The sequence below is a fragment of the Peromyscus leucopus genome, chromosome 12 (genome assembly GCF_004664715.2).
Source record: "Peromyscus leucopus breed LL Stock chromosome 12, UCI_PerLeu_2.1, whole genome shotgun sequence".
NCBI lineage: Eukaryota > Metazoa > Chordata > Mammalia > Rodentia > Cricetidae > Peromyscus > Peromyscus leucopus.
The window spans coordinates 34,791,775-34,813,288 of NC_051073.1; the positions used below are offsets into that span (position 1 = coordinate 34,791,775).

General features: G+C 38.3%; 1 protein-coding gene across 1 annotated transcript in view; it reads right to left on the bottom strand.

Moving 5' to 3' along the window:
- Nucleotides 1–1,521: 1,521 nt before the first annotated feature.
- The window catches only part of Pros1 (protein S), a 68,518-nt gene continuing 48,525 nt past the window's right edge, over nucleotides 1,522–21,514 (bottom strand). Inside the window, 6 exon segments of the mRNA XM_028879458.2 lie at nucleotides 1,522–2,797; nucleotides 6,637–6,862; nucleotides 8,544–8,692; nucleotides 14,037–14,205; nucleotides 15,637–15,804; nucleotides 19,729–19,918. Of these exon segments, the coding sequence (XP_028735291.1) occupies nucleotides 2,637–2,797; nucleotides 6,637–6,862; nucleotides 8,544–8,692; nucleotides 14,037–14,205; nucleotides 15,637–15,804; nucleotides 19,729–19,918 (1,063 nt within the window). The 3' untranslated portion in view covers nucleotides 1,522–2,636.

A 21,514-nucleotide genomic window follows, 5' to 3' on the forward strand; every position in this document is an offset into this window, starting at 1 on the left:
ATTTTCTCTATGGTTTTTCTAGGACAATATCTAGCTCAAAGTTCAAGTTACATAAGCGAGATAATGATGCATTTGTATAGTTCCATTAAGCATTATCACATTATCTTGCTTATATGAATATGCCTCACAGGAACCTCACAGGACACTGGCCCAGAGAAGTTCACTGAACCCTTATACTCTGAAAACACAAACCCAGAGTAACTAGACCCTGACACTTCCAGAGAAGATCCAGTTTTCAAAGGTAAGGTCACTGGAAGTTTGAAAGTTGTTATAGCAGGTAAACTATGTGAAAGATCATTGAATCAGTCTTGTTAAGGAGTGAAGGACTTTGATATGGGAGCACTGAACAGGAGCACATTGTTTTGATTTCCTAGGATAACCTGAAAAAGAAAACACAAACACGCTTTGAAACTCCAGTGACTGGAAACCCGAGAGTATGTAGCAAGCACTGATAAGAATCATTTCCTGTCCAGTTGAATTTAGATCTTCACTACCTCCACCAACAGACATTCATATTTCATAGAAAATATCAAAATCTATGGCCAAATCAAATATTCTAACTGAAAGTCTGACCCTTTTGCTCTAGGTAAGTAATAGTGTATCTCAAAATATATGAGATTTGCAAATTTTTTTTATCTCCTGTAAATCTCACTGTAGGGAGGTTTTTCCTTCTGATAGGAAACTTGTAATTGATCCCTATGACTGCTCTAATATATAAAATTATTAAATGAGAAGTACAGAATCTCAAAAATGAAAATTCATTTATTTCTCTACTTTTCTTGTGCCTTCATTTTATTGGCATATTTTAATTAATTATGCACAATTCTGTGTTTCATTATGACATTCCATCCATATATAGAATGTATTTTGATCATACTTACTACTTCCTCTGTGTTAAGTGGATACATCTGTGGGGGAGCAGGGTAGGGGGTAGAGGTGGTGGTGGGAGGCACGGGACATACAAATGTGGAGACAGAGTATCTTTCTCAATTTCTCTCCATCTTCATTTTTGGAGATACTATTTCTTCATGGACCTTGAGCTAGTTCCTGCTGGGTTGGCTGCCAGCGAGCCCCTGGAATTTACCTGTTTCTGTCGCTCTCCACTAATGCTGTGGTTACAGGACAGGCCACCACACCCAGTATTTGGTGAGTGCTCACTCAATTTGTCCTCATGATTGAACAAGAAGTACTTATCCACTGAGCCACCTTCCCAGTCCCATCTTCTTTTTATACTGGCATAATCAGTATTCTCTTGCTGTTGTTCAACACCCATTGTACATAGCAGGAGAAAACTTACATCCCATAAGATAGCATACATCTATATAGCAGGCACAAAGCACGAGGTATGTGTTAGTCTTGCTCTTCCCTTTCTGAGCTCCACCCTCCAACCAATATAACCACCCACCAAATATTTCAGACCTCTCAATCTTTCAGCTCGAGTTCCACTATGCTACATGAAGACTTAGATGTACATTACGTAATTTTATGCTGTGAATTGTTCAAATAAAGACATTATCCATATACTTTAAAAATACATGTCATTTTATTATTTTTCATGTGGTGTAAAATATCTACAGTAAAATAAAATTTAATTCCTCAGACAGCAACAAAATGTCTGATACACACCTGAAATGATTGATTCAGGAACAACAAAACAGCCTGCCACTTGAATGCACTACCAGCAAATACTTGACAAACTCACCTCCGTACTTCTTCCATTACAAAGATAGAGCATAACCATTCCCAGCATCCCTCTTGTCACTATCCATTTGTTAAAACAGCTACTCTTCATCCCATTTGAGCGTCAACATCACATTCAAGCCATCTACAGTAATGAAAAGCCAGAGTGAAGGACAACTATGGATTTCTCCATGTGTCTACTCTCTTTCCCACCACTAAGGACTGCTGCCTTTCGGATTCAGAGCTCACGTGGCCTATGCAGCCACTTTTGAGAAATGTGTCCGCCCCAATGTTCACACCCCTTACAGCTTAACCTGATGTTTCTGATAGAAGTCAGTGCCTTAGAGGCAACATTCAAGTGCTGCTCCTGTGAAAATCTACCCTTGCTCTCTAATCCAGGGAAGGTGTCGGCTCAAGTGTAAAGCTAGGTAAAAGGAAGATGAAGCCTGAGCTAGCTGCTCCCCACTCCAAGGAAGTACTTTGGAATAAAGCTGTGAGACTTTCCACTCAACTCACATTCAGAATGCTATCAGCTCTGCAGCTTTCACAGTGGTGGGGTGGGGCGCAACAGCAAAAATACAGTGTCTATCTGCAGCTATTAACATGTAGTCACACAAGCTTTTGTTTGGGTTTAACCGCCTTGCTTTCTGAGAAAAATAGGTATTTCAATACCAGTTCAATGATGGTGAAATCTTACTTTCAAAATAACAAACTAAAGCAGTGTCATTGATAGCAAATAAATTGAAATTGAAATTATCATGTGTTTTCATTATTTCATTTCTAGACTGCAATGGTAGCCAAACTTTTTAAAAATGTGATTTATATAACAAAAATCTGAAGGACAAAGTACCACATAGTTTCAAGCATTGTACATCCCAGGTAACACCTGCCAGCTGGTGATAGAGACGTGAGCATCATTACAAGAAAAGGGAGATTATAAGCAAGGAAAAGAGACTTTAGACGTTATTCTGGCTTTTCCTAACTGATGGACACGAGTGAGCTCTAATGTCATTATGTTTAGAGATGGCTTCATCCAGATCCAACTGCACACCGTTGATGTGTACTTCCATACATCCGCTGTAAAAGGCATTCACTGGGGTGGCACTGAAGGGAATCTCTGTCAAAACAGGGTCTCAAGATTAGTCTAGTGCTCCAGCATCTTATTTGTTTACAATTAGAAGAATTACCCAAACTTCACAATTCCAAACAAATTCTAATCCTACTGGAAAAAGGACTAATATGGATCTATTCAGCAAATACATGTTAGGCTGGGCTCAGAGCTGAGCATAATCATGAGTTCTTCCAATTTCATAAAGACAATCATTTTCAACCACACTGAAGGAACATGTGCATACACAAAGAAGGAAACAGAGCACACACTTATGCTATTCCACATTTACTAATAAAATAATATGCATCGGTTTCTCTTTAAATGTGAGCAACATTTTCAGTGCCATTGGGTTGTCTCTTCAACTCTAAACTGTGGCGTCTTAGACATCCTTTTTAAATGTCATGGCAAACATAACTTCTTATAATTCCTGGAACAAAAACAGATTTTTATATTTCCCAAGAAATAGTTTCTGGCTGAGCATCAAAGCAAGTCATAATAAAGGACTGACTTTTATGTGATAATACTGTCCTACAAAATAACATTTGGAACTGGTCCTCGGTGAGTCGTGTAAGGTCGTTAGTGCCGCTGGGCTTTACTGCACTTTCACTCTCATTACAAGTCTCGTCCTCAAGGCTCATGCAGCATCTTTGGTTTCCTAAGAGCTGGAGTCCAAGACACCCACCTCCTCCTCTCCTTTGGCATTTCTCCTTCACGGATTTGAATTCACAGTGGACATTCACTATCTGTTGTACTTCCTTCTCAAAACGCGTTATGCCAAAAATTGATGCTTCAAAAGTCCTGCCTTCAGGTCTACAACACGATGATGAATCCCTATGTTTGAGCTGAATGTATCTTTTAGGAATCCTCTTCCAGTCTGGCTGATGTCACTGATTATGGATTATTTTAACCACAATGACATCACTGACTATGACACTAATTTACCCCCAGAATACATATAATAACTATGTATTAATTATAAACAGAAATTAGTTTTTTTAAAAAACTCAAGACTCAATTTCCTCTTAATTTCATTAAGGAATCAAGGAATTTAAACATGATTAATTTGTATATAAATGATTTACTCAATTAGTAGTTATGCTCTTAAATATCTCAATTTTAGTCTCCTCTCATTTTTTTCTCATTTTTCTTTAAAGTCAACTACACTTAGTGTTATTGCAAATTTTGTAGTTTTTTTTTTTAAGATTTATTTATTTATTATGTATACAGAAGAGGGTGCCAGATCTAATTACAGATGGTTGTGAGCCATCATGTGGTTGCTGGGAATTGAACTCAGGACCTCTGGAAGAGCAGTCGGTGTTCTTAACCTCTGAGCTATCTCTCCAGCCTGCAAATTTTGTAGTTTTATGTCTTTCAAATGAATTCATTGTTTGATTTCCTGAAATTGCATTCAACTAATTTGTGAGTAAGTCTCAATACAGGGTTCACTGATTCATCCAATTTAACTGCAATCATGTTTCCTAATAACTAACCAAGCTGGTGACTTGCACTCTATGTACCTTTTTTGCCTCTAACTTTTGGAACCAATTTCCTCCCATTCCCCAAAATACCAGAGAGTCGTTTTTTTTTGTGTACACTCTAAAAATGTGTCTCTGACTAAGGTACCTTCTGATTGGTTTAATAAAGACCTGAGTGGCCAATAGCTAAGCAAGAAGAAGTTAGGCAGGATTTTCAGGTAGAGAAAGGAAAGGAGAAGAAATCTAGGCATGCAGAAGACACTGAAGAGGTCAGACACAGAGTACAGAGTAGAGGTAACCAAGTTACATGGCAGAACATAGATTAATAAAAGCAGGTCAATTTACATTGTAAGAGCTAATGAGATAAGTCTAAACTAATGACCAAGCTTTCATAATTAATAATAAGTCTCTGTGTTGTTATTTGAGGGCTGGTGGTCCCAACGAGAAAGTATTACTACGAAGAGGAGACCTGTATGTAGGGCATTAAGACCTTGAGCATTTAAAGCAATAAAATAAAGATTATTGTGAATCCAGAATTCTCCTCAGGAGAGTAATCCATAAATAGCACTGGAAAACGCTTCTAAATAACTTTGTGTCTCCTTTTTAACATTTAAAGTAAGGGGAGATGGGAAGGAGGATGGAAGGAGAGGAGGGAGGGGAAATTGCAGTAAGGATGTAAAACAAATAAATTTAAAACAAGAAAAGAAAACTCAAAGCACAATAAATATAAATAAATTGGAATCTTATTCTAGATAAAGAAAATATGAGTATTTTAAAATTTATCTTCACCAAACATTGTTTGGCTTTTAAAGGATTTTTTAAAATGCTGATGCCAGTATCATAGGTACAACATTGTTAAACATGGACCTGACTTTTCTCCAATTTTCCCCATTTTAAAAATGCAATCCTACTGTGGAATTATTAATGTCAGATGCCCAAGAGTTATTCTTTTGCCTACCTGTCCTTTAATCATGAAATTCTACTGATACTATTTCTATATCTTAGCTGGATTCACTCTATGCAATTATGCAATCACAGATGCTACCACCCTAGTTCAGCAGCTTCCTTATTGCCGAGTAAAAATAGTAGTTTCCACATCACTATTCTGAACATTAAAATAATTGATACATCTGAGGACCCTTGGATGGTGTTCAGACTATTATGCTTTGGTCAGTGTAATGTGCTTATTGACACTATTATTACTATGTCTTCAGGCAACTCCATGGGCTCTAAACTCGTGAACTATAACCACATTTGCTCCCCAACCCCCTCTATTTGTTCATCCAGAATTACATTTTATAATTTTAATATTTACATGCCACTCCTTTGCCTTCAACAGTGTAACGACACCCAGGTCTTTTACAACAAAACCCTAAGCTAGATCTATAAGTCACCCATTTAGCTGTTTTATAGACTCATCCTACATGATCTTTTGGTTCAATATGTCTTAGCCATACTTCCATATCCTCCTGTGCTCACACACTGGGCAGTCTACCTATGGATGCTGCAGTACCCACTCCTACCACCTAAGTCTTTAAATATCAAATCTATGCTTTTAGTCTCTTATTCAGAGAGATCTTCCTGGCCCCACAACCAAGTCAGGTCCTTATTTTCATGCTCTAAACTTGATTTGTAATTTTTCTTCATTGAATTCATGACAATTTTGATTATTTTGGTATCTCCTTAGTGACTTGTTTAATGTCTGCCTCCTCAAATAAAGTGTAAACGCCTCCACGGCAGAAGCCACTGCTTTCTGCTTATCTGGATATATGGGGTTTTATTATTATTACTAATCTCTCATACAAAGCATCACAACAGCTCTCCTCCCTTACCCCTTCCGGCTCTCCCCCCCTCCCCTCTCCCCAGATGTTCTTAATTGATGAATTAAATACAGAGTGAACAACTATTGGATAAATGAACAAACTGAATAAATATTAAGCTTACAATATTATGATGAGAAGGAAATGAAATGACATATTCTATATTCTGATATAGATCACCAAAAGCCGCACAAATCAACTAGCCTTACTTTACCGTTGAAAATACACACACCAATAAAATGCGGGTATAAACCTCCAAAACAAGTGTAAAGGATATTGGAAATTTTGTCTTCTTTAAATGCTGTGTTACTAAAATTCTATATTTAAGATACTATCAATTTGTCCAGGCATGATAGTGCATGCAGCCAGGAGGCAGGGGTAAGTGGATCTTTTAGCTCAAGGCCAGCCTGGTCTATAGACATAGTGAATTCCAGAACACCCAGACCTATGTAAAGAGACTCTATCTCAATACAAACAAACAAACAAAACAAACCCAAAGACATTTGATTTAAAACATGTTTTTAGACCGAAGAAAAAGGTAAAGAAATACCTGGAAGGCCACCTAGGTAAGTGGCCACGGTTCCTTTCATTGCTTTGTCCAAGACAGCAAGTTGCCCTTGGAGATCTTTAGAGTAGATGACACCTTTCCTAAGTGGGGTCCACAGTTCCAGGCCATTTCTGTTAACATTACATTTCAGTTGGGATTGCTGGTCAGAGCACAGAGTGACGGCGTCTATTCGAGCCACCACTGAATTTTCAACAAATACCATTATATCCTAAAGAGCAGAACAAAGACTTCATATAACCAAGCACGAGGGGTGGGAGTGGTAAAGCCACTGAAGCATGGCTTTGTGTTGAAATTCAAAAACTAAATGTCAACAAAGGAAAAAAATGATAGGGCCTCTACGCTCAAATGTAAAATTGTTTACTAATTTTAACAATGAATTTTCAAACATACAAACTTACAGACATACAAGTTTTACAAGCTCCGGGTTTAATTAAGATGTGAATGTATACCAACTTCTAAAGATTCAGTTAAATCAGCTGAATTGTATCACCAAATAAAAGAAACTTCCATGGTATGCCTCAGTAATACTTAAGTTTACAAGTCTTTCTAATTTCAAAAGTTACATGTGGAAAAGGAAGGGTACACTTTGTGTTGGGGAAAATTCAGAGACCTTTAGTAAGCAGCAAAGCAGCAAAGCTTGTCTGTGCCATCCAAGTAATCATATAGCCCAAGAACAGTGTGAGTAAAGAGGCCTGAGAAAGAGACCAGGCATTGTGAGCAATAAGGTAGCTGAAGAGTCTCCAAAAAAGGAGTGTTTTATTCTGCTGGAATTTTCAAAGCAATCAACTTGTTGAGGGTGACCTCTGCTGCTAACTTATAGATGGTAAAGAAGAAATATAAAAAGTAAAAGAAGATAAAACCCAAATGGAGAGAGATGTTGTGATGCTTGCCAGATAGTAAATGTAATCTAAAATTGCCTCTCAGGCTGAGATACGTACGGTGAGTGGAAAGTCTATACTTCCCAACTCTGGATTACTTGAGGGAATCTTTAACTTCATAAATATTCACATCTTTAATTCAGGCCAAGTCAGGCATGTTGGTGCATTCCTTTAATCCCAGCAATTGGGAGGCAGAAGCAAGTGGATTTCTGTGAGTTTGTGACCAGCCTAGTCTACACAGTGAGTTCCAGGACAGCCAGGGCTACACAGGGAGATATGGAATTTGGGGGCAAGGAGAGGTGTTACTCAACAGAAACTCACTTCAAATTACACTCTAATTTGCAAGATGAATTCCACCTTTTTTGTTTATTGCAAGGCAAACAAAAATTCCAATCTTGGCATAAACAAGCTATTGGCAAAACCTTGCTGGAATGCCAGTGCACGACCTGGGAGCAGGTATTAGCTCTTAGCACTATGAGAGACTGGAATAGCATGGATCTCCAGGTAAAGTTGGTGTTTCTTTCTATCGAAGACTTTCCTGTTCTTCTTCATTCCAAACTGGAGTCAGCAGAAAGAAACAAGGGGGATAGTTTCAGTTTTCTCCTCTTTGGTTGATGTACTCATGAGGTAGAAGATTAACGTTCAAGAAAGAACCAACAATTACAACTATACCAAAGAGCTGAGAGTAGATTGTTATGACACCCTGTTCTGTATACAGAGAAGTTCCCATAATAAATACTTCCGATTCTGAAAATGGGTAGATTTCTATGCACTCTGTGATGTCTCCAAGCAGCCTATACGTGTGAGTCTTATGTCCAAAGCAACCTAAATGTGAGTCTTATATCCATGCCAGCCTGTGCTTGAGTCGACTGAACCATATAGCTCCAGATACAAAGGTTTCTCAGTATCCCACTATATTATCCTTCCAGACCTTAGAAATCAGCCAACACGTCAGGAAAAAGGAGACAAACCAAAGAGAGAGAGGTTCATCTACATAGGGAATAAGGTTACCTGAGAATTTTCCGAGCTGGAGCCCACCAAGGACAAGGCAAAGGGGACTGTGTCTCCAGAAACCAAAGCAAACATAACTCCAGTGCCGGTAGATGGACGAATATTCAAGGTTACATTCATTTGCCATCCCTCTGCATTGGTTACATTATCTATTTAAAATGATAAAGTGTGACACAAAGCAATCATAATTACACTAGAGAAAATCGTAATCATCAATTATCACAATCTGATTAACAGTCAAAGATACTTTGTGAAGCACTAAAGTCTTTAAGGTTTTTTCTCGATGATGCAGATCACTGAAGCAACACAGAACAGGGCTACTTTATTTTTTTAAATGCAAGTGGAGTCTCCACATTTCCATTCTTCCAAGAGGAAAATTCTGCGCTGTAATATTAAGGAGCTCTTCAAACTTCCCATTTCTCTTTAACCTATTCCTCTCATGCAAATTCACCAATGTTCAGACCTCAGAGTGTTCAGACTTGACAGTACACATTTAGAAGGAAGTTCAACAGATTCACTGTATTCTTCCTGATTAAAACATTGATATAGAAGCCATCAATCCCCCATCATTACTCATTCTACAGCAATGGGAAGGGGAACTATGTTCTATATTCAGGGAGAGTTAGATAGTCTGGTAGCAGAGAAAAACCGTGAAGTCCACAGTTAACTTTTAAATTAGGCTGGGGACTCGTGCTCTGTGATAGTCTTGTTTGAATATTTCCCATCTTTTAAATAATTAAGCTAGTTATCTACCAAAGTGGACTGCAGGCAATAGGAGGTATGTGTCTCTATCATCATGTTATTTTTCATAGCAGACGATAAATAATCACTGAGTTCCTATTTTCAAAGTAGTCATGCACCCATAATTATAGTCAGGTCAATGATGGAGACATATATGACAATGTTCTCTAAGATGACATCTCCTAGTGACGTTCATGGTTGGCTTACTTAATTTAAGTCTATTCTGTGATGTTCACCAAATGATGGAACTGACACAGTGATAGTTAGCTTTAATCACCAACTTGACATAACCTAGAATTAACTGGGAGAAAATTCTTAATGAGGGGTTGTCTACACTGAATTGGCCTATGGGCAAGTCTGTGGAGGGTTGTCCTAATTAGTTAATTGATACAGAGACCCAGTCCACTAAAGGTGGCAGCATTCCCTAGGCAGATGGTCCTAAGCTGTTTAAGAGTGGAAAAACTGAGCTAAGCATAAACAAGCAAACAAGTGAGCGTGCATGCAATCTTTTCTTTCTAGTCTTGAATATGGATGTGACTAGCTATTTCAAGTTCCTGCCACTGTACAACCTGGCACTATAAGTGAAATAAATCCCTTCCTCCTCTAAGTCGCTTTTGGAAATGCAACCAAAACAGACACATTTTTCAGAACATAGTTACCCACTAATGGTCACAAATTACTTAACCTCAAGTACTTTTAAAAAGTAGTTTATAATATAAATGAAGTGTTCTTCATTTACTATGCAGTAATATGTAACAAATTAGATATACCACCTGGAGTCTTTGAAAGGGTAAAAATGAATGAAGAAATGGTTTTTTTAGGCTAGATGTTCTTCTATTTAGCTACATATAATGAGACTACACTTCTCATTATAACTCTTATACAGAAAGAATATATGAAATTATTGTGAAATAAATTAAGCAAAGGATATTAAACTCATACTAAAATGAATATTAAAATGTGTGGAAGTTATGTTATAATATTAAATATTAATTATGAAGTAAGTCGTTTTTAAATTATCCACAAAATAAGAAAGTAATTTTTTTAAGCTACAATATAACTTATTTTAATTCCTTTTTTCTGGAAAATTTCCTTTAACAAATTGAGTTCTGGGAAGGGGCCAGATCCCCTCCAGGGATCACTGCTGTTTTGCGTTTTTACTGTAAAGCCAAAGAAGGACATGAGCTGGAAGCCAGAGCTCACGACAGTCCCAGGGTTACAATTATGACAGCTGCAAGCATGTCCTACTCATGCAGACGAGCCAGGGATGACACAGAGGAAGAGCTTACCTACCCTTGGGGCATCAGTGAGGTGAAAGCACTATTCAACGTGGACTTGGAATATAGTTTGTCTGACAGGTACAAGGCTAATACCAAGAAGACTCAATTAAAACCATGATTAATATTAAAAGTAATTTGAGTTCTTATTGGAAAGACTCTTTCTGATGTTCATCTCCTTGTAAATAAGGAAGATATTGGAGGATGGGAAATTTGACCGCTAGTTGGAAGCTGGTGAGCTTTCCTTTATTGCCCTTCCTGCCTTGAACAAAAGGTCTGTCACTTCAGTAGCCAGCCAGACTAGCCTTATGCCAGCACAGGCTATTTAAAACACTCCATAGACACTTTAGGATACTTACACAACGGAAGCTAATTGCTCAGCTCTGGAAGGTCTAGCCTCTCAGTCAAGGCTGTTTGGCTATCACAGTCCTCACTGAACTCTAGACGACCCTGTCATGACTTCTGCTGAGACCAGAGCAGGGGCACTGACCCTGGTAGCCTAGAGGAGGATCTTCTTCTAAGGCCAGCACTAAAGAGACAACTCTGTGACAGGTGGGAAGGCTCCTACTGTGGCTCTAAAAGCAGGCAATTGGGCTCACTGAGCCCCTTCCCCTGGTGTTTGAAACAGCAGGACTAACAAAAGGCGTCTCTGAAGTGTTCTCCTCTTGCCTACTTTGGCCGGTGTGGGCTGAGCTGGTAATATGAATACAGTCGCAGTACAAACAACATCAAGGCAGCCAGGTAGAGAGGCAGGGGCACTACAGTGGCACTAGGAACAGCAGAAGAGTTGCCAGCAGGCTTCAGTGGCAAAGCAGCAAGGCGACCAGCTGCTCGACAGCTGGAGAGGCAGCAGCTGAAGAGGTCGAGAGTAGCCAGGGCAGGAACAGGCACTGGGAGGAGAGAGAGGGTGGAGAACTGAGGATGAAGGTTAGAAAGCTGTAAAGAGTCAGAGAAGACGCCCTGCAGGCCATGGTTACTGGAGGAGTTATAAAATCTCTCAAGCGTTTAGGGCCAAGCTGTCTCAGATATCCCAGAGCCAGGAACTATAACATCAGCTGCTGCTGCTACGTGTTGTGGAATTTCAGCTTCCTGGACAGTGATTACAGAACTACGGGTCCCAATTCTTAAAGCCTACAGAAGAGCTGGAACACTAAAGGGTGCCACCTTCTGCTGCTCCTTTTACTCCTATCAAATGCTAAAGAATGTAAAGCTGCCAAGGATCAGGACTTGAGGAACTTTTCATTGCCCACCCTTGATTTCTATGCAGGCAGAGCAAAGATCTCTGCTAGTAGATGGCTAACAGGGTCAGCATCGTGAGCACCTGCCATATCCTCATTTAAAGTTGATCAAAGATCTGCCCACCATGGAGAATGAACATTGGCCAGTCAGGCCCAGACATTCTATATAAGTTTGAATTCCTAATTTGCACAAAAGGACCTGAACAGGAACAACAGACAAGAATCTTTTTAATATCAATACACCTACCTATTCCTTTGTTCCAAGGGCTGCTGCCTGGCTCACTGATAGTCATAACTGCATCTCCTATCTAGCCCAAGGAGATACCCTGATGAAAAAGCAGTGCCTGTACCCCTCACATCCAGACTTCTGGCTACTGTTGCTGTACCCGAGAACCTAGGCAACACGTCATCACTACTGATCTATGGGAAGGTGTTCAATTTAAGTAGAAACTAGGAAAATTATATTTAAAACTATAACATTTCAGTTGGGCCTATCAGATTAAAATACTATCTTGAGCATGAACTTTCTGCTTTTAGTAAGAGTAGTAATTAATAATCTTTAGAAGAGAATGTAATCAGTCCTATACTAAATATATATCTGCAGGATCTTTGATGGAGGAAATCTAATTCTGAAATTCTCTCATACACACACTTAACTACATAAAAGTACAGGATGGACACTCAGGGATATTCACAGCGGGTTATTTGTAAAGGTGCACTCAGACTTCACTGTGAACCCAATCTGATAAGAATTTCTTGTAGCTAGAGTTTTTCTGCCTGGCCCACAGTCAGGACAAGTCTCTCTCACCTGCCAGTCCCACAGCCACTCAGACCCAACCAAGTAAACACAGAGACTTATATTGTTTACAAACTGTATGGCCGTGGCAGGCTTCTTGCTAACTGTTTTATATCTTAAATTAATCTATTTCCATAAATCTATACCTTACCACGTGGCTCATGGCTTACCGACATCTTCACATGCTGCTTGTCATGGTGGTGGCTGGCAGTGACTCCTTCTGCCTTCCTGTTCTTTCTTTTCTCCTCTCTGTTAGTCCCACCTATACTTCCTGCCTAGCCACGGACCAATCAGTGTTTTATTTATTGACCAATCAGAGCAACACATTTGCCATACAGAACATCCCACAGCAATTTCTACTCACACACACACACACAAAAAAAACTAATAAAAACAAACAAACAAACAAACAGACAGACAAACAAACAAAGAACCTAAACTTCTAGTAAATGAGCCCCTAATCAAACAGAAACTTGAATTGGACTGGCACATTTTCCAAAGGTATTAAAAAATAGTCCGTGAAGCTAGGTAATATATTTTAACAAGCAATTTATTTGCCTCGAGGTAGAAAGTAGAAATTTAAATAGCATGATGGCAACTCTTGTGAGGCTTAGGGTAAATGGTAGGCCCAGTACAGAGGAAATGATCTCAGGAGGGGGCATGAATCCAGGGAACAAGGTTCTTCACAAAAGGTCTCCTCTTTATAAAACCCATCCCTCAAGTACTAACTCAAAAAATGTCTCAAATCCTCACTAAATTGAGCAATCTCCCCCCATATCCATGTCAATAAGGACTTAACCAAGGGCAAGTGTGCTCATTTCCAGACACAAGTAGTTAGTATTCATTTCAGTCTCTACTACTGCTTGTAAAATACCCACCTCTAAACTGAGCATTACAGAACATACTAAGAAACCTGAGAAAACAACATACAGTAAAGAAACAATGTGACCAAGATCACATAAACACATGCTGCAACTTAAAATTAGTTTATAACAAGTATGCTGCAGGCTTGGTATGAGCTATACAGCATACATAGGCATTATATATTTTGGAAATGCATAGGCAACCTCAGGAGAGACAGAAATTTTAACACAGATCAACAGAAATGAATGATAGAAATCAAAACCAATGCCTTCTATGCGTTGATTGGTGTACTCAAACAGACTGAAAAAGCAGTGAACTTTAAAACTGATCAAGGAATCTACCCCCAATGAATATGCCATATGCCGGTAAACTTTAATAATAATAAGCAGATTTACCAGTCTATACATGTTTTCCTAAAGTACCTGAAAATTTTATAAATATTTAACCATACAAATAAGACAATGCCTGTCATAACAGTTACTCACTCGGTGATGCTAACAGAATAAATCATTGCAGTTTGTCAGTGGATGCATTTAAGGATTAATGAGAAAAGAGAAACCTAACAGGAATCACTTACTGTAATCGACGCTGAACTGAGCAATTCCAGAACCAGGGTAGTAGGAGCCCTTCTCTACTGTGAGGAAGCAATGCTTATTTTGTTTGCCTTGAATAATTTCCTTTGCACCTAAAGCTCCTTGTTTCATCAAATTCCAGCCTCGTATACACCCATCCAGACGAGGATTAATCTAGCACAATAAGATATAAATCAAGGAGTACATTTTAGACTTACGAAGGAAAGATAAATAGCTTTAATTGATTCCAAGTATAGGTTACATTTGGATGGAAAATCTTTCATTGATGGCTTATTAAAATACTTTTAATTAGATCTATTTTTTTCTTTCTGATAGATAATACTTTTCAATAAAATGAGACTATATCATTGAAGGCCTCCAGTGGAGTCCTGATTGTATCTACTACCTGAGGTTCCACCTGGTTCTCCCATATCATCCAGATTCAGAGGTAAATCCTCTCTCTGCTTCTCAGGTGGCCCCAGGCTCTAAGCTGCTATCATTCTTGGTGTGCATTTACAATCTAGGTTTATCTACCAATGCAGATGCTACTCCTCTTCAAGAACAAGAGGCTTGCATTTTTTAGGCCTCACCAAAGCATCCAGTAGGCTTCAAGAGGCATGGTAGTTATTTTATAAATGATTGATTTTTCTTGAATAATTTGCTTTCCCACTAAGTACCATAATTCATCAATTTCAAAAATTTGGAATATTCGTTTTGGCATGGATTAACTAATTCAAATTATTATCACATAGAAATCTATTAAAAGTTAAAATAACTGAGCTGTAATAAGAGAAAGGTAGATAGATATGAAGTAGTTAATATTTAAGTTAGATCAACAATTAAATCAATCAGATCATCTGGCAGGGTCATGAATTCAGGTGACTTTATTCCTTTCTTTCTTTCTTTTTTGTTTTTTTTTTTTGTTTTTGTTGTTGTTTTGTTTTGTTTTTCAAGACACGGTTTCTCTGTACAGCCCTGGCCTTTCTGGAACTTGCCATGTAGACCAGGCTAGCCTCAAATTCAGAGACCCACCTGCCTATACCTCTGAGTGCTGGTTAAATGACATTTTGTAAACTCTTCAAAGACAGTAATTGATTTCTTCAACTCTATTCAGTGGTTATTTGATAAGCATTGTACTCAGAATATTGTATTCATCTGTTGTAACTAACAATTCTGATAATCTGTTCCATCCACCGTCTTTGTTACCCTTCACCTCCAAATTTATGTCTTAAAATAAAGCTTTGGAAGATTTTGGCTCCTACAAAATACATATGATTTTGGGATTAGATGTGTGTTTTTGCACACTTAATGGCTGAGTGTGGAACATTACAATGCAAACACTGAGCTGACAAATTGAGAATTTAACAAACCCACTGCTAAATGAATAAGGCTGTAATCGAAACGGACACAAAACCACAGCAGTCATTTTCTTATTTCCTACTATAATCTCAGTGGTCTAAAGTTCCTTTCCCATGTCCAATACAAATGGTCACAGTAGGCATGTCTAGCAAAACCACTTCTCTGGAGTATCATGAAAACACATCTTTAAGCCTGTGACAGATAAAGGAATTCACTCAAGATGAACAGCACAAGCTGCGTCATTACCGGTTTAATGAGGGCACTTTCCACTTTCCGAGGTAATCCTGCAAAGTATATTTTGGTATCCAGAAATCCATCTGTAGGTTTAAAAAGGCTCCCAAATTTATTTATATTCATCACAGCTTCTTTAGCTATTTTAATGCTAACACTGTCATCTAGTTCTTCCACAGACACCTACAATTAAAAACACGGGGCAAACATCACTGCATGGCTACTTAAGGTACTTGATTGAAAAATCATATTATCCCATTAAATAATTTTCTATAGCAATCAATATAATAAAAACTTTAATTTCTGATAAAAGTTTAAGGTGATAGAACTTGATCTCAACAGTACATCTTATTTTAAAGTTTAAAAATACGAACATTTTAACATTCATTTATAATCTATACTTTTGATCCCTTTATGCCTGTCTTAGTTAGGATTTCTATTGCTGTAAAGAGACACCGTGAGCATGGCAGCTCTTATAAAGAAAAATATTCAACTGAGATGGTGGCTTACAGTTCAGAGGTTTAGTCCATTGTCATCGTGGTAGGGAGCATGGTGGCATTCAGACAGACATGGTGCTTGCTACATTTTGATCAGAAGGCAACAGGAAGTGGACTGTATGTCACACTTAGCGAAGCTTTAGCAAAAGAGACGTCAAAGCCTGCCCCCACAGTACCACACTTCCTCCAACAAGGCCACACCTCCTAATAGCATGCCATTCCCTTTGGGGGCCATTTTCTGTCAAACCACAGTGCCATAAAGTAAAGTTTCAAAAAGAAAGTTGAGCTTTTTTACTTGAAGAAAATTTTAAGCACTCTTATTTTTTTCAATCAATGCATTAGTAAGTTTATAATATTAGTTACAAAAAAAATCAGTAATGCCTAACATTCTGTGCAGCATATACAAACTGTATTTTTTCAAAATCTGAAATTAGTTCTTAAAAATTGAATGCTCAAAATTAAGAATTTTGAAAGTAATTTTGGTTTTAAAAAATGGTTCGAAATGACAGTAAGCATGAATGAAAAGACATCCGACACAATCAGAAGATGGTTGCTACAATTGCCTCCCATAAGACTGCCACACTCATGCTGCAAAGGCTTACTAATCAATAACAGAAAGCAAACAACAGCATGTAAACACAGTAAAATGTACACGTATTCCCATTCTCTTTGACCAGTATCAATTTCTTGGGAACAAATTACAAGTCACTTGAATCCTTTAGCTGTCATGCTTCTCTGATCGGAGCAACATTTGATTTTTTTTTTTGAAGTGTGTAAAATGCTACTATATGTTCAAGATGCAATTTTGAATTTCTGTGTTTTAAAAACACTTTGGCCATAATTCAAGACACATGCTTCTAATTCATGTACCTGCACATGAGACCCCTCTAAGCAAAAATTTACCTGCATAAGCCTGGCTCACTTGTAACTCTGGTTATACACTGCTTGTATCTGTGGATTCACGTTACTAAAGTGAATACCAATTAAAAAATCATTAATATAAGTTTGCACTAAGACTTACTTTAAAAAAATGTCCCAAGAATGTGTTCACTTTTCCACACCCCATTACGAGCTCTCCAACCAAGCTACAGTCAACCCTGCTCTGGGTTACTGCAATGGTCTCTCAACGCCTGCCCTACTCTCTATCAAATGGTTTCCAAAAAGCCATCAGATTTTGATCAGAACTATTCTTTAAAATGTAAATTACATTGTCACTTCCCAAAATTATCCAGGGACTTCCCACATAGCATAAAATCCAAGTCTTCACTGTGGTCCCCAAAGACCTTTATCTAGACCTCAGTGCTGACTTCATTTTTAATTATTCCCATTCCAATGCATCTACACTCATCTTTGTGCTGCTTGTCAAACACACCAAACACATCCTCCCTGTGAGACTTGGAACTTGCTGTTCACACTGCACAGAATCACTTTATAATGATACACCCCTTCCACACATTTTTCATGAGCTGGTCTCTCAAGCCTCTACTCAGATGTAGTCTTGTCTGGTTCCCCTCTTCAATTCCACATGCTCACTGACTGTACGCACACTCCATGTCACGCCTTGCCTCGCTTTCCTAGCATCAGTGAGCACCTTACATAATTTATCTGCCGCTTGCCACTCAGTGTTAGAATGCAAGTTTCACATGACCAATGACTGCTTCATTCATCATTGTAGCCTTACCTGGTAGAATAAAGATTAGCAAGTGTAGGGCTCAATAAATATCTGTTGAATGAGTTACAATGCCCATACCAGGATCATACAAAATAAGTGACAAAATCACTTGGGTTTGTTTTGTTTTGTTTGTTTGTTTGTTTGTGTTTTGAGACAAGGTTTCTCTGTGTAGCTTTAGCACCTTTCCTAGAACTCACTCTGTAGCCCAGGCTAGCCTTGAACTCACAGAGATCCGCCTACCTCTGCCTCCCAAGTGCTGGGATTAAAGGTGTGCTCCACCACCGCCCTGTGACAAAAATCACTTTTAAAGTAGCATGATTTCCTTGACTTTGGGCCATGATTGTTTAATCGCTGCATGACCTACGTAGTTCTTACAAATTATAAAACAATTCTGGATCATGTGTTTGATATTTAATTTCTTCTCATTTGAAATTATATTTTGAAATTTAAAATAATTTAAAATTAAGGAATCAGTTGCTATAAAAAATGTTCAGGTTATAGACTAATTTAAATGAACACTTTTCAATTAAAATTACACAAAAGCATGAGGACCTGAGTTTGTATCCCTAACACACACACATACATCAATGACGTATACCAGTAATCCCACTGTGGGAGACACAGACAGAAACCTGGAATTTGCTGATGAGTTAGTCTTGCCAAATCAGTGAGCTCCAGGTGAAAGACCCCATCTCAAAACATAAGGTGGAAAGCAAGAGGAAGGAACCAGGCCTCAGACCAAGTACGTGCACACAGGGGTGCTTATACTCATGTACATTATATAAATCTTATAAAGGGCGATTTAAATTAGAACATGAACATGTCACTAAATACTAGTTTAACAATGATCACAAATACTGAATATGAACACAGAACTAAAGATGCCTCCCGTTATCTTATTCTCCTACCTCAAAGAGCCCCACATTCTAAGGTACAGACTCTTGATATTTTTTTTCTTTTCTTTTTTTTGAGACAGGATTTCTCTGTGTAGCTTTGCGCCTTTCCTGGAACTCACTTGGTAGACCAGGCTGGTCTCGAACTCACAGAGATCCTCCTGGCTCTGCCTCCCCGAGTGCTGGGATTAAAGGTGTGCATCACCACCTCCCTGCAGGTGCAGACTCTTGAAATAGCTGCGGCACACTGTTAGAACCAAGGGCTCTCCCACACTTCTCCCCACTATCACCAAGGGGTAATCTTTTTTTCAAGAAAAGTTTCAGTTTTAACTGAACTGATTAAAAAGATGACCGCAATTAATAATAGAAAATAAATTTATACTATTACATGAAAATGTTAAAGTACTCTGGCTGTTGAATGCTAAGTGTATGCTATTTATTTGTTCAGAACTGGCTACTTATCTATATACTTACATTTAAAATAGAATTAACTTTTTGTTGTTGTTACGGTATGCATTTCTCTAATTAAAAAAAAATACTTTCTGGGCAGTGGTGGCACATACCTTTAATGCCAGCACTCGGGAGGCAGTCAGATCTCTGACTGCCCAGTAGAACCCCAACTCGGGTAAAAAAAGAAAAAGAAAGAAGGAAGGAAGGAAGGAAGGAAGGAAGGAAGGAAGGAAGGAAGGAAGGAAGAAAGAAAGGAAGGAAGAAAGAAAGAAAAACAAAAACTCATGACAACTAAGGGTGATTTTCTTTGATAAGGGAAATCTTCACATTAATTTATGCCTGCTAATGAACCCTGACCTGTCAGGGAGATCCAACACTCACTTAAAAAACAGCTACTAAAAAGAGTGAAAATTCAAAAACAGAGCAGTTCAAAAGTAACTAGAATAATTTTTCAAGTTGCTCCCAGGACTAACAATGTGTAGAATGCACTTCATGTAACATTGGGAAACCCAACATAATTTGGTTTGACAATCAGATTATAATTTTACAGAAAGTACATCAAAGTAAAAAAATAATTCGGAAATTCCAAACATACCATATTCCATATACCATTGTTAATAGCATTGCCTCCAGTTGTGATTTGGGTTGAAAACTCATTCTTAAACTGGACTTCAATCTTCCCATCACGAAGTGCAATCAGGAGCCAATTTGAGTGATCAAGAGATTCTGCATACAGTATGATGCCTTCTGAATCATAGGTCCGAAAATCAAATTCAGCTGAAAATCTAAACAAAGAGACATTCTTCTTGTGAGGAACTCAGAAGGTTCACTGTATCCCCCAACACACACACTTGTCCCAGCAAACAGTACTATACTGAAAGAGAAAAAAAATTCCTGAGATTTAAAAAGAAGACTTGTAAAAACAGATTTAAGAGCGCAGCATTAAATTGTTCACCAGTTGTCGATAGTTCCATATGTATTTCAAAATCTGGCTATTATAATCTCTTGATTATTCTTGGAGTCTTTTTTCTCAATGAATCAATGCTTTGGTGATTTTTTTTCATTTATTTTTGAAGCAAAACACTAAAATTAATGCACATGTACAGGTATTGGGTTTCCTGGAACCTTTTCCATACTCTAAATGTAAGAGTAAGGTGTGTGTGTGTGTGTGTGTGTGTGTGTGTGTTTGCTGAATCCATGAGTGATTAGTAAAAGATGTTACAATGGCATACTTGATTTATCTAGAACAGGCGTATGCTCCCTCTGATTTCACATGTGCTAGGAAAGGATCACTTACAGGGCTCCACAAGGTTAACTTTTGGATGACTAAAATTATAAGTAAACTTTCATGTAACCATTAAAAAAGAAGCAGCATGGCTCTGCCTTACCTGAGGACAGGATTGGGAGCCATAAGATCTGACCAGAAAGTGTGACCATGCAGCTCCACGGCAGCTGCCATGAACACTTCGCAAAACACACCAAGTCCATGTGAGACATGTTTGGAGTGGTGTGTGCCTTTGGTCGTAAGAACTATGCCACTGTGTCACTCAAGAGCTCCATAGACAAAAATGTCCTGAATTCATCAGGAAGAGGGTAGGAACACACAGTAGTGCCAAAACGAAGCTAGAGGAGCTGAGTAAGGGCTTGCCACTGTAAGGAAAATGGCCACCAGGAAGGTTGGAGACCCTGCCTTTCAAGTGCATTAAAAAGTTTTCCAGAAAAGGAAGGAATTCAAGGAGGGGGAAAGGGGAAATGGAAAAAGAGAGAAAGGAAGAAAGAAGAAGAGAAAAGCTTTCCAAACACTGTGATAGCATAAATCACTGAAGTAGGATGCATGAGAATTGAGCTTAACAATATAGTCGAGCTAGTCATTGGGGGAGTGTGCACTCTGATCATGCTTGGTGTTATCAAGACTCTGGGCATGTGTACAGTATAACTAGCACAGGATGGAAAGTCTTATAGGTGCTGCATGGTGACTGAGTGCCTGCCCTCAGAATGTATTAATGAGAACCAGAGTGAAGTTCCTCAAGGCACCAGCTAATAAAAATGTTTTAAAACAAAGACAAATAGGAAAAACAGTTGTATAACTATTTGTCATGAAATTAAAAGAATTTGAGTTAGAGTCAGGACTTCTGAATGTTGCTAATAAGTCAACAAAGAATCCAATATAGATATCCCATCATCACATATTAATAGTCACAAAGGCAGCATTTGTAACGGAGACAGACCTTCCTCACAGAGAACCAAGAAAAAGAGGCAGAATAAATAAATATTCCTGTATTTTTAATTCCCAAGTAAGTATTTGAAAGAGATAAAATGTGGAGTGAACTGTATTGGATGGATAATACTATAATATGAATGCAAGGACCTGTTCATATTAA